This window comes from Sceloporus undulatus, chromosome 9, assembly GCF_019175285.1.
Source record: "Sceloporus undulatus isolate JIND9_A2432 ecotype Alabama chromosome 9, SceUnd_v1.1, whole genome shotgun sequence".
Lineage (NCBI taxonomy): Eukaryota > Metazoa > Chordata > Lepidosauria > Squamata > Phrynosomatidae > Sceloporus > Sceloporus undulatus.
The window spans coordinates 3,794,580-3,808,991 of record NC_056530.1 but is presented as its reverse complement, the minus strand read 5'-3'; the positions used below and the strand labels follow the sequence as shown (position 1 = coordinate 3,808,991).

The following is a 14,412-nucleotide window of genomic DNA, read 5'->3' as shown; positions in this document are numbered from 1 at the left end:
AGCCAGGCTGCATAATGGGTACACAATTCTGGTACTCTTGCCATTTTTTTAGGCTGCAGTTATCATAAGCCCCATCTACCATGGTCAGTGGTCATGAACGCTGGAAGCTGTAGTCCAGACCATCCCAGAGGATGTCTGGTTACCTAAATTTTGCTATGTAATAAAAGTAATTACTATGTACTAAATGCTTTATAATGTTTTCTGTGTTGCTGTCATGCATTAAAGCAGCATTAAAGATGATTTAGTTTGGACATATGTAAAAGAAGCATAATTATAGAAATTAAGGGTTTTCTTGCTTACTTTGAGCTTTGTGGTCATTTTTTTAAAAAAGGACTTAGGGCCCAAACAGACAGGCCAAAATAAATCTGCTTCGGGTCACTTTGGAGGTCTGCTGTTCAAATGACACATGCATTTTAAGAGTCCAGAAGCTGCACCAAAGCTGTCACGACTTTGGTACACGTTCCTACCTCTTACTACACATGCATCATTTAAACAGCTTACCTCTGAAGCAGCTTTATTTTGGTCTGTCTGTTTGGGCCCTTAGTCTGTCTGGTGACAGGCGCTGCATAACTGCCACCCTTCCTTTTGTCTGTGTTGTCACTTGACTGGGGACTCTAAGATGTGTTTGTCAAATGTAAATGAATGTCTTTAGTGGGCAATCTCCTTCATCTTATCTTGATGGCTTACCTATTTCTTTGAAATTCTGCTAACCAAGGGATCATGTTGGAAATGCAATGCTACTTCTAGGAAATTATCTTTTGAGACATATGTAGTAATTAAGGTTTTTGATCTAGAAGAAGTTAGTTTAACTATTTACCTGATCATGGGATTCTCTACAAAACTCACTCAGAAAGCCACATGACTTGTAAAGTCAGCCATGTCTCCCAGGTGTAATTAGTCTTTCAGAATCCTATGATGGTGAAAAGGGGGGAAAGGGAATGGTGGAAAGTCTCCCCATTTAAAGCATATCAAGCCAGTTTGCACTGTGGCTGTTAGTAAGAGTCTACAGGCCACTTGCAGTTGTTGGGTCCTATTTTTTAAACACTGAAGTCAGTACCCCAATATCCCCATTTTTAAAAAACAGGCATGAGTTTCAGTCAGTGTGGCCCGCAAACCATGTAGAATCCCCACTGTGTCAAAATATGCACTGCAGAACCCTGTACAACCCCTAAACACCTCCATTTCCTTCTGTAGATTCACTCAAAATGGTGACAAGAAGTGACATAGTGTCACTTCATGTTGCCGTCTTGAGAGGGACTGCAGAGGAAAACAGAAATACTTGGGATTGTTGGGGGGGGGTGACCTGGGAGGTGGGATCTGGCAGGAAAAAATGTCCTACAGCTTGAGTTGCAACAGAAACCCAAACCCAAATCAGCAGTGGAAGACATGCCAACAGACACTGGCCATTAGGAGGTTCCTGTTTAGGCAACATAGTTCAATAATGCTTTCTAAATAAATAAAAGAAACTGGTGGAGACACTGCTGGCTAGTGCTCCCTGCTCTATCCCATCTTATTGTGTGGTGTCCCATGAAACAGTTTTGGTTACCTGTATATAGTCTGTTTGACTTCAGCAGCTGTCTTGGGCTGACCTAACCTTATGTCCAGATGAGAGAGAATGAAGGAGGAGGTGCTGCTATTTCATTTGTAATGAGCAAAAAGAGATATAGCAGAGGAGGTAGAATGGGGAGCAGATAACACAATGTGGCTGTTCCTCCTGTGGGTTTACCATCCATTCCACAGATTCGTTACTGCAGTAGTAAAACTCTGCTGGGTCAAAAAGTGCTGCTGTTTAATGCCAGGGCAGTGATTATGAAGAAATGTCTGATCCGGGATTTGATCCTGGATAAGCAAGCTGACTTGTATGTTTTGACTGAAATCTGGTTGAGTGAAGAAGGGGGTGTCACCTTGACCCGATTGAGCCCACAGATTTCTGGGGAGTTGGAATCAGAGTGGTCTGCTAGGAGCTTATCCCCCTGTCACCATGGAGGTAACCTGTCCAGCAATTGCCAAGGTATGAGTATGCATACCTGGCGATAGGATAGTGAGATAGGATGGGGATTTCCTTGGTAGCTTGCCAGCATATCTGACCTGCTCCCTCTTTGTCTGGAGGTGGTCTCAGAGTTGTTGTTGTCGTCCTCTCCCAAACCAATTGTGCTGTGAGATTTTAACATTCTTGCCAAGCTCAAGACTTCATGGCGGCTGTTGTCTTGTCTGAGTTAATAGCTGGCTCTACAAATGTGGGAATCTATGCTCTCGATCTGGTTTTTGCTGGTCAGGATGAGAGTGGATCAATGGGTGTAAGGGTTTGACAGAAGTCCATTGTCATAGACAGACAAGTACCAAATAGGTTTTCGATTTGTTGGGATTCCTAAACACTACAGGGGTGAGGGGTGACACTGAAATGACCCTCCTGCAGTGACTAATGGATCTAGAAGGATTCCTGAATGCTCTGAATTATTTTCCAGCTGCTAGATTTGTCAGTCTTGTTATTGCTCTGAATGAAGTATGGAATGTGAGAGATGATCTGGGTAACTGACACAGTTGCTCCTGGGCACTTGCGTGCTGAGTATGGGCTTCTTGGTTTTCTGAGGAGTTAAGAGCAGTGAAACACTTGCATGGGCAATCGTAGTGATGGTGGGGAAAAACTCAAGACTAATCGAGTACAGATTAAGGCCCATTGTGGCACTTACTCTACAGCAGTAAGGAGAGGAAAGACGCAATTATTTGTTGCTTCTATTAAATTGGCCCAATACAGTCCAGTTACTGTTATTTTGTGTAGTCAAGGGATTACTGCAACCTAGACCTCAGAGTACTCAGGAAGAGCCCTCAGAAACTCACTGTGATGAATTTGCAAAATACTTTCCAGAGAAAATTGCTCCAATCCATTCTGACTTCACACTAAAAGTAAATCCTGGTAATTGATCTGGTTTTGATGGATAAATTTCAGTGTGTTCAACATGAAGATGTAGACATGTTGATTGGGAAAGTGAGGCCAACCACTTGTTTCTTAAACTCATGCCCATCTTCATTGATAAAGCTTCCAGATGGGGGCTGGTAGGCATGATGGTGGAGGTTCCAAATACTTTTGTGAAATGAGGATGTGCTCCAATTCTGTCAGAGAGAAAGAGAGAGAGAATCAATTATAAGACCACTTTTGAAGAAACTTTCATTGGAGCCACTGCCCTGGATAATAACTGGCCAGTTTCTAATTTTCCTTTCCTAAGTAAAGTCTTGGGGTGAGTGGTGGCAGCAATTCTTCTTCCTAAAGTTCTAGGAACCAGTACCATATTTGTGCCAATGGCTACAACTCTTTCTTTTTTTGTTGAAACTTGCCATGTACCAGCAGCTAATGGCTTGTGGAACAGAACCAATCCACAGACTTTAAGTAGCACTGCCCAGTGGCATTTATCATAGTGACACTGCTGAGGAGGTTGTTCAAAACTATATCTGGAGGCTACCAGGAGCTGCATGATATAGCTGGAAGAGCTCATCCAGAGTTTTAGGGTTGGGTATTATCAATCCACTAATGGTCCTCTGCTGTCTCTTACAACTGATGCCAAGGAGGCTGTGGAAGTTCTGAATTGCTGGATGCAGTGGAGTGTTGGATGTTGGTGAATAAATGGAGGCTAGTCCACACACGATTAAAGTTCTGTTGATCAATAGGAAAGCTAACTTGATATTAGAATGGAATTGCACACCTGCTAGAAGACCCAGGTTCACAACTGGTAGATGCTACTGGACACTGCATGGAAGTGCAAATGGAAACAGTAGTTAGCATAATCTTTTCTAACAAGCAGACACACTGGATGTGATACCATCGTTCCTCTCTTTCCATAGTCTTGATCATATCCTGGCTGGAGTACCGCAGTGTGCCCTACTTGGGGGGAGTTCAGAAACTCAACTAGCACAAAATCCATCTGCCTAAGTGCTGTTTTGAACAGTTCAAAACATTTGATTCTAAGACTGTATCAATTGTACTGTTTGCATATTCACTTCTGAGCCCACATTTCTGTTTTTAATCTTAAAAAAAAATGTGTGTTTGGGGACCATATTCCTTGATGGACCACTTGTCCTTACGTAAACCTACCCATGTTCTAAGGCAAATTTGGCAAAGTTTGGTGCCCATGAGCCAAGAGCATTCATGGGCACACTGCCACCCCAAAACAGAACCAGTAGTGCCCAAAAATCCACATCAAAAATCTTAAATATGTATCCTTTGGGCTTTTGAAAAGGCAAAACAAGGCAAAAGCCATTTTTGTGTTAGGTGGCGAATTGTAAATTAACCTTTGAATTTTGGTATTTTTGTAGTTGGTTTAGACTAGTTGATTACCTTCTGCTAGGAAGAGGAAGCAAGTGCACAAGCAAGGAGCCAATTCATTATAAAGCAGCATTTTGGTTAATTCTTCTGCATGAGCACAGTCTCTGGCTTCTAGAGAGTTCACAGCCTAGCTGACATTTGAACCTTTGACTCCCCTATTTGCCACCCACTGACTTGTGCTAAACCTATTCCTTGGGTCCCCAGATGTTGTCAAACTTCAAATCCCAAAAACTTCAACCAGCACGACCAGTAGTTAGACAGTCTGGGAGCTGTAGTCCAACAACATCTGGGGACCTATATATTGGAAAGCACTGTGCTGCATTAACAATATAACCAAAGACTATATGGAACATATGTAAACAGGAATAGCTGGAACAATGCACACAAAAGACTATGTGACAAATACACTCTATAGATTTTTTTTTTATCCATGAATTCAACCACCCATGGCTTGAAAAAGAAAGAAAGAAAGAAAGAAAGAAAATATTTTTTAAAACATAAATTCCAAAAGCAAACCTTGATTTTTGCCATTTTATATAAGGGGCATTATTTTACTACTTCATTGTATTTAATGGGACTTCCACAAATTTTGTTATCCATGGGAGGTCCTGGAACCAACCCCAGCGGGCACCAAGGGCTCGCTGTATTTAATATTGCTACTTCATACAGGAACCATAATCTTTTCTTTACATATACATTTTCTTACCAGAATACTGTGTCTTGATTTGATACTTGATTTATGAACCAGTGTGGTGAATGTTGGACTAGAAATCTGGGAGACAAGGGTTCCAATCCCTATTGAGCTGTAGAAACCCACCAAGTGATCTTGGGCAAGTCTCACTCTCTCAGCCTCAGAGGATGAGAATGGCAAACCCCCTCTGAACAATGCTTGCCAATAACACCCTGTGATAGGTTTGCCTTAGAATTTTCATAGGTTGAAACAATTTGAAGGCACCCAACAACAACAAAACTTTTGAGAGGAATGAAAGAATGGATTTAGATCAATTGTGTATTTGCAATTTTTGTTTGTTTGTTTTGGCATTTCTTGGCTTGACTGTCTGGGTAGTGATCCTCAATGTGATAGAGCTTTATAGGTTGTTTCATAAATAGATGCACAAATATATGCCTGCAAAACAACACACATGTACAAGGCATAGAATAAAAAATGCATAGCTTCGTGCTTTCATCTTGAGAGATGATGGGCTTGCCTTCACAGGACGCAACTAAGCAGAGGCAGATCAACCATCTGTTAGGAAGGCTTTGCCCTATCCTGCATTGCAGAGCCTATATGGAACGGGGAATTGGACCAGATGATCTCATAAGATCTCTTTGTGATTCTCTGGTTTTGCTAGTATAACTTACAAGGAGTGTGCATGCCCCTTTTTCTTTCTCTCTCGCTCTCTCACACATACATTCAGTAACACCGCTTGAGACAGCAGAATGACTGTGGCTAATAGAGTTTGGCTGATCCCCCTGCAGAGCTATGATGAGATGGACAAAAAGAGAAGGAGGGAGTAGAGCGGAGCCAGATGAGGAGGAAAGGCCAGGAGAGCCTAGGCTGGAGATGAGGCAGATATCTCCAGTGACAGCCAGACCTGGCATGCAAAGGGATGCACGGATATTTTGTCTGTCTAGTTTATCAGGGCTGCGCAGGCATCTGACCCCACAGTGTAATTCCTCTGGGGTGAGGCAGAATTGCATTCTTGTTGTTTTACAAACTGAAGTCTCTGAGTGTTGTGTGGTGTCCTTGAATGGGAATTGTCAAACCCTTGTTCTTTGGTTGCATCTCATGTGCAGATTGATTTAAGTGTTGGAGAGAGTGTGTGTAGGAGGAGGGAGAGAGAATACATGTGTTAGTCTTCATGTCGTTGTTGTTGTTGTTGTGTGCTTTCAAGTCATTTCTGTCTTATGGTGAGACTCTAAGACGATCCTATCATAGAGTTTTCTTGGCAGGATGTGTTTAGAGGGGTTTGTCATTGCCTTCCCCAGAGGCTGAGAACATGTGACTGATGGGCTCTTTGCACACCTGTTGCGGACCACTGCCCTTTGAAATGAGATCATCCAGTGGGTTTCATGGCTGAGGTGGGAATCGAACCCTGGTCTCAAAAGCCATAGTTGAACACTCCAACCATTACGCCAAGCTGGCTCTCCACATCTGCATGAATAAACCCAATTTGGAATGAAACCCAAGGTGACCTATGAACATAATGGGGTTTCTTAAACGATGATGATGCAAAGGACAGTTCATCAAAATGCCCTCCTGGACATCACAATACCATATTACACAGACACACAGACACAAACTGTACCCTACCAACTATCTTTACAAGGAAACAAAGGCAGCATTAGCTTACCACAAGCTTGCAAAAACTAGAGGGTGAAAAGTATGCCTGTACAAAATTCTGCCATCTGCACCAAATGTATTCCATCCACTGCTGCCCCACATGCAGCTCCTGCCCCAATCAAATAGTCAAGGCACCGATAGGCTCTTTGCAGACCTGTTGCAGACCACTGCCCTTTGAAATGAGATTGGGGAGGGGGGAAGGACAGGGTTCCTAAATCTCTTCTTCTTGTTGTCTTCTTTTCCTACTTCTGCTTCCTCTGTCCCTCCTTTACATGCCTAGCTCTGTGTGCTTCCATTTAACAGATGGGAGCTCCATTGCCTGCCAGCCTGTTGGATTGGAAAACGGGGCCAACCTGACAGCTGAATGGTTTCCGCGCAGCCAAGGTCCGGGGCTACGGCAGCCCAACAGTGAGGTGGATGGCAGTGAGAGGAACTTCAGGGTGAACCTTCATTGCAAACACGGGCGGCCCAGGTAAGGATGGGAGCAGGAAATGGATGAGGGAATGGTCAGTATATATAGCAATGGCATTTACATTTCTATACTGCTACATACTGAACTCAGCACTCTCCAATGGTTTACAATCTGTAAGCCAATTAGTACGAACAATCTGGGTGCTCATTTTACTGATCTATGAAAGGATGGAAGGCTCAGTCAGCCTTGGAGCCCTGGCATCAAACTCACAACCTTGCAGTTGCAGTATCAGCATTTCCCAGCAGAAAAGGAGCCGAGCCTCCTTAACATTGGGTAGCTCCGCCTCTTAGGCTCCCGGTAAGCAGAGAGGGAGAAACAAAAACCAGGGGCCTGGCCCCGCCTCTATGGGCAGAGCGACCCCTAGTAACCTCCTGCCTTGCACCTGTTAGGATACATTCTCTGTGCTCTCTGAGCTTTTTGGAATTTTCCTTGTTTGTCTTCATCTCCCCTGACTCGCATGGCTTCTCCTTCTCTCTCTCTCTCTCTTTCTTCCCTTTGCTCTCTCTCTCTCTCAAAAAAGATCCCTTTTTTCTTTTCTCTTCCCCTTCTGCCTCCCCTTTGTCCCTACTCTGGGAGCCATGGCTAGCGACGAGGAGGCCAGATTTCTAGGAGAGCTCACTTCCACCCAGCCCAAGCCAGCTCCGGCTTTGCCAGCTGCATGCCCTGAGGCCTCATCACCAGACCGAGTGGTGGAAGCGCGGCTGCAGCCAACGGAGGGGTTTCCCCTCCCTTCCGCTGCTCAGGCCAGGGCCTCCCTAGTGATCCGGGCAGGGTCAGACCAGGGAGAGCCTACACCAACAATGACCGATTACGCTGCGGGGGAGGACATGAGCAACCCCCCCCCCCACCAGAAATGGCGTGGTGGCTTCGGTCCTTCCTTGCCCAGGAAGCACCGGCCATCGTCAGATCGCGCCCTCTTGGACCCTGCATGCTGGTTTGGGGGGGTGGTTTCTACCCCAGGGGCCCTCCCTTATTGATGTGGCTGGGATCCCTTCCACCGCAGGGACCCGCTCGGGCCAACGGCCAAACTACGACCCCTCCCGGTGACCACGACTCGGATTGGGGAGCCCTGTGGACGGCGGACCCAAACCGCGGCTTCTTCAGCCCGACGGGAGGGACCATGTCCACCCTGACACTTCAAAACAGCTTCGCCCCAGAGCCTCCTGCGAGTGACCATATTGACTGCATGGCCCACGATGGGGGCCGTCATCTTGGGTCCAACCCGGATGTGTGTCATTTTGGACACATGGATTCAGATGGGGGCCGCCATCAAGGGATGTCTTCCCGCCCATCGTGGGCCATAGTGTCACCTAACCTCCTGGCAGCGACCCTTTCCAGAGTTCCTCTCAGGCTGCCAGTCAGTCTCTGAGGGGGGTGGGCTGCAAGAGATCCGACAACCAAGGGGTGCCCTCCAGAGTCAGGACATATAGCGATGGGTCCATGGGTTGCTTAGACCCTCCAGACCAACAACTACACAGACCTCAACTGAGTCCAAAGCAGACGATGACGAAGCTTCATGCTCAGATCCCGATTCGGAACACTCTTACCACCCCCCACCAAAAAGGGCTAGATACACTAGGGCCTCTGCTAAGCACAAGCGTCCCCACTCCTTCCATTCCTCTGAAGAAGAGGCCTCTGAGGGGTCCCTAGAGGCTTCGGACTCTGAGTTTAAAAAAGCTGTCAAGACGGATCTCTTCCGGCAGGCCTTTCCGGATTAACCATCCCGGCCCGGGCTCCCTGATCCCCTCTCATGGCCCCATCTTTAGTGATGGTTGAGGATCTCCAGAGGGACACCAGGGTTTTTAGTTTGTTTTAATTATGTTTTATGTTTTGATATTGTGTTTTTAATCTGTCATATTTTTTAATACTTTCATAAGGAGGGGAGGGATTATAATGTTTTTAATTTTATATTTTACTCTGTTATATTTACTGTTGTCAACCGCCCGGATTGGTTCGCCACAGGGCGGTATACAAATAATAATAATAATTATTATTATTATTATTATTATTATTATTATGAGTTTGAAGAGGGTGAGCTGACTCACAATGAGGGAGACAACAACAAACAAACAACCATGACCTCTCACCTGTTCAAACCAGAAGATTATGTCCCACTAATCAAAAAACCTACCAAGACCTTGGGCATTAGCTTACCCTCTAGCTTGCCACCGCTGGAGTCCGACCTTCCCAAAGTCAGTGAGGATCTTTTTCCAATTACAGCGCCCTCTGTCTAAGAGATTTCCTGCCCCTCTAACATCATGCCGATTATAAGGGTCAAGTGTAATAGAGCAGCCACCAGTAGGCCCAATCACAGTGTTACTCACAAACACTATATTCTTCAGCCAACTGTCATGGATAAGCTAAAAATGCCGCTGGTTGATGCTCCGGTGTCAGCCCTAGTCTCATCCACTGTCTTTAGCAGAGACGAAGAGGACACTCTCAAAAACCCACAAGACAGGAGGGCTGAAGGGGCTCTCAAAAAAGCTCACGAAGCCATGTCCATAGCCATTAGGGTGGCAACTACTGTCTCTGTGGTAATGCGCGCCAATTTTCAATGATCTTGAGACCTCCTTGACCTTCTTCCTAATGCAGATACCAAGGTCAGACAACGATCAATAAGATCACCAAGGTGTCCGCCTTTGCATCAGACGGCAATTCAGCAGAGCACTAGGGCCCAAGCAGCGATCGTGGCTGTCAGATGTCAGTTCTGGCTTAAAAATTGGAATGTAGACTCTTAAGACCAAACAAAATTTAGCAATCACCCCCTTCCTGGGCTCTACGTTATTTGGAGAATCCTTAGATCCTGTATTAGTCGAAGGTAAAGATAAAAAGAAGGCTTTACCTTCAACAAAAGAAAGATGATAAGAGACAATTTAAAAACCGCTCTTCTTTTCGTTCCTCTCACTCTTACTTTCCCTCTAACTCCAGCTCCCAACTCCTTTCGAGCCAGGGAGTCCAGATCCAACAAACCTCGCTGGGGAGATTCCAAGTTCCCTAAACAAAACCGGTCCTCCTTCCCCACCAAGGACGGAGGAGGCTCCAAGCCATCCCGAAAAAACCAACAACAATGATGGTGCCCCTCCAGTAGGGGGCAGGCTACAAGGATCCACCTCAGAGAGGTGGGTCCTGGACACCTTTCGCCAAGGCTACAAGATAGAATTTCATCACATACCTTGCAACATCTTCATGTCGTCTCCCAAATCAAACGATCCCGAAAAGCATTGCCTCCTGCTGGAAGCAATCAACCGTCTGCTTGCCATCTGAGCCATTGAGCCTGTTCCAAATGACCAGAGAGGACAGGGGTGCCACTCGACTTTCTTCCTGGTACCCAAGAGAAACGGGTCATGGAGAGCCATCCTAAACCTAAGAGGAGTAAACTGCTTCATCCACAAGAAAAAATTCAGGATGGAAACACTGAAGACCACCCTAGACAGCCTTCAACCCAGAGACTTCCTGTCTTCTCTGGATCTTTAAGATGCTTATTTGCATATTCTTATTCATCCATCGTCCCGTCGTTTTCTCTGGTTCAGATATGGCAGAGTTCACTTCCAATACAGAGCGCTGCCCTTTGATGGTCTCTCATCAGCTCCCAGGGTTTTTACCAAGGTAATGGTGGCCCTGGTTGCTCATTGGAGGTCACATCACATTCATGTCCACCCTTACTTGGATGATCTCCTGATCAGGTCGCCCTCCAAGCAGCAGGCAATCCTCGACACCAACAAGATTCTCAGATCGTTGGAGGACCACGGCTTTTTGGATCAACTGTCCAAAAGGTCCTTCGATCATCATGGGTCAGTCTACAGCTACTAGCACATCTACAGGGCCTGATGAATGCAGCCATCGATTGCCTGCCCTGGACGAAGTTCCATGCCAAGCCCCTGCAATGGCTCCTCCCTCCTCACCAACGAGCCATTGCCCTCAAAAAGACCAAAAAGATTCTGGTTCCCAGCAATGTACGCTGGTCCCTCCATTGGTGGACCTCTCGGTCAGTTCTGAGAGGTCAACCCACTTGGGGGGCACACAAGGTCCAGATCACCACAGATGCCAGTCTTCGAGGTTGGGGAGCCTTCTGCCGGTCACACCTGGCCCAGGGGCGGTGGAACCTGGAAGAACAGACCCACAGCATCAACTGGCTAGTGCTCCGAGCCATTCGTCTGGCTCTCCTGTCTTTCAAACAGCTAGTCTTTCACAAGCCTGTGCGGATAAGGACAGAGAATATTACTGCCAAGGCCCATGTCAACTGTCAAGGAGGGACAAGTTCTCAGTCTCTGATGGACGAGGCCCAGACCTAACCTGGGTGGAGGACAATCTACTATCCTTAGAAGCCAAACAGGTCCAAAGCAGATTGGCTTAGTTGGACCGACATAGATCACGGAGAATGGAGTCTTCATCCAGGAGTTTTACAGACCATTGTGGCGACGTTCGGTCATCTGATCATAGACCTTTTTGCCTCCCCCATCAATGCCAAGACCCCCAGGTTCTTTTCGAGGTTTCAGACAGAGGGATTGGAAGACTTGGACGCCCTGGACTGCCACTGGCCGGCGGGCCTCCTGTATGCCTTCCCACTGGTTCCGTTGCTGACAAAACTATTGTCTAAGATTCGGAAGACCAGAGCGGAGGTCATCCTAGTGGCCCCAGCATGGCCCAGACGCCCTTGGTTCTCAGAGATCCTCAGCTTGTCATCCCACAGTCTACCTCTCCTAACCAGACCAGACCTCCTGTCTCAAGGCCAAGTTCACCATCCAGATTGGCTTCAGCTTCACACCTGGAGATTGAGTGGCTCATGTTGACTAGTTATGACTACTCTTCTCAGGTGATTGAGTCCATCCTGGCGTCTAGATGGCCATCGACCGTCAAGATCTACAACTACACCTTCAAAGCCTTCAAGAGATAGTGTAAGCAAAAAAAGAGGGACTTTGTTCGGATCACAGTCTCCACGCTTCTCCAGTTCCTCCAAGACGGCTTCGACCAGGGCCTCTGCCCTAACATGGTCAAGAGACAGGTTGTTGCAATTACATCTATTCTCCTTCACAAGGAGGCTGCCCTGATATCCCAACATCCTCATATTTGCTCAAGGGAGTGTCCAACAGGGCACCTCCGACAAGACATCGATTCCCTTCATGGGACCTCCACAAGATCCTAAAGGCCTTGATGATACAACCCTTTGAGCCACTGAGAGAGGAGTCTCTCAAATTCCTCACCTTCAAAATGCTGATCCTTACAGCTATAACGTCAGCCCACCACGTCTCCGAGATTGGGGCCCTGTCCGTGAGAAAAGAACTGTGTGGTATCAGACCAGACTCCGTTCTGCTTCATCCCCAAGGTGAATTCGGTCTTCCATTCTTCTCAGGACATCGTCTTGACCTCCTTCTGCCCATCTAAAAACTTAGAAAGGATCTAGCACACTCTGAATGTGCACAGAGCCATAAAAATCTACCTCTAAAGAACTACTGCTTTCAGGAAGACAGAAGCCCTGTTCGTCTCATTTCAACCGAGGTCCAAGGGTAAAAAGGTTTCGGTTTCTACACTCTTGAGATGGATTACAGAGTGCATCATTGCCTGCTATAGAGCCCTAGACCTGGTCCCACCTGAGGGCATCACCGCTCACTCCACCAGAAGTGTGGCTACATCAGCAGTGCTGTCTACCAATGCACCCTTGGCCAAAATTTGTAGAGCGGCCATGTGGAAGTCTCCTTTCACATTCATCAAACACTATAAACTTGACATCTTTCAGTCAGCTGAGGCTGCCTTTGGCCCACAGGGTTCTCCAGCAAATTGTCCCTGACTTGTCCTCTGGGCCAGCAGGCCCTCCCTAATTGGGGGGATGCTTTGGTCAATCCCAGTGTTACGGAGGCTTGGCTCCTTTTCTGCTGGGAAATGGAACATTGGTACTTACCTGATATAGGTCCCTTTCCAGTAGAGAAGGTCCGAGCATCCTCCCCACCCTGTTTTTCCTGCTGGCACTCACAGACAATAATCAGGTGTTTTTTCTTCTGCTTTAGTTTTTTTAAAAATGATAATCACCTATCAGTTCTGGCCAGAGCCTATTCAGTCTCACTGGTTGTTCAGTTTCTATACAGCTAATTTCCTAAAAGAGGCCTGAGTGGTTCTTGGCTGATCATTGACTGAGGTTACTAGGGGTTGCTCCGCCCACAGAGGTGGGGCCAGGCCCCTGGTTTTTGTTTCTCTCTCCCTGCCTACCAGGAGCCTAAGAGGTGGAGCTACCCAATGTTAAGGATGCTCTGACCTTCTCTGCTGGGAAGGGACATATATCAGGTAAGTACCACATTCCATTTAACCACTGTATCACCAGGTGTCCCATATATCTCCATCTTTCCCCTTCTGGGATAGGAAGGTGTTTCATGTTCCTAACAATTCACATCAGTGTGGGTGGGCAGGAAGACCCAGACCAGTATGTGGGAAATCTGGTTTCAACTAACACAGCCTGCAATCTGAGCTGATCCTACTGTGTGGCAGAATGAAGAAACTTCCTCAGAGGTCAAATGCAAGGGGGCAATAGCGGGCACTCCTCAACCATGCACTTACCAGTCCTCTCTACTGGAGGACAGACCTGGGTGCATTGTGTGACATGCACTCCCCCATCCTGCAATCCTTAGAACCAGTTTGTTTCTGTACAAGATGTTTTTGAGGATCATGTCCATCACCTTAGGGCAGGGATTGGTTGTGTGTGGCTTCCCAAGGCTGTTGTCAAATTTCCTGTTCCCCATTGCCCCCCTTTTTTTGCCAAAAAAGGGCTGAATTGTCTTTTGTGGAAGCTGCCTTTTAAATAGTCTGTATTTGTTTTGAAAATTTATGTTTTAAAGAACTTCAGAAAAAGCAGTGCGCATGCGCACACACGCACACCTCTTTCCCATTTCTTTTAGAATCCCCCCAGTTCTCCTCCTTCTTGGGCTCAAAATAAGTCACCCAAGCTCAGAAAACTTACTTTTTTGATCTACAACTCCAAGAATCCCTCAGCCAGCATAGGTAGTGGGCATGCTGACTGATGGGATTTGGGGATTGTTTTCCAACAAACTTAAGCTTGCCAATTTCTAGGAACAAACACTAGTGTTTCCAATTCCTAAACAGCCTGAAACATTTTGAAAAGTAGTGTTTTGGTGTAATGGATTATAGCAAGGTGGGCATACTCAGAAGGCTATATCATCCAACTTCCCCCCTTCCTCTTCTGGAGCTCTAGAGGCTCACACAACACAGCTATTCGGAGTGACCAGATGTGCTATCCTATCACTCCTAGACACCTTTTGGACTGTTTGTTTC

General features: G+C 46.4%; 1 protein-coding gene across 3 annotated transcripts in view; it reads left to right on the top strand.

The window, feature by feature from the left end:
- The window catches only part of AHDC1 (AT-hook DNA binding motif containing 1), a 248,744-nt gene that overhangs the window by 184,055 nt on the left and 50,277 nt on the right, over positions 1 to 14,412 (top strand). For all 3 annotated transcript variants that reach the window (XM_042439575.1, XM_042439572.1, XM_042439574.1), the window contains exon 2: positions 6,966 to 7,134. In XM_042439575.1, coding sequence (XP_042295509.1) covers positions 6,966 to 7,134 — 169 coding nt within the window. The remainder of the gene's footprint in view (positions 1 to 6,965; positions 7,135 to 14,412) is intronic.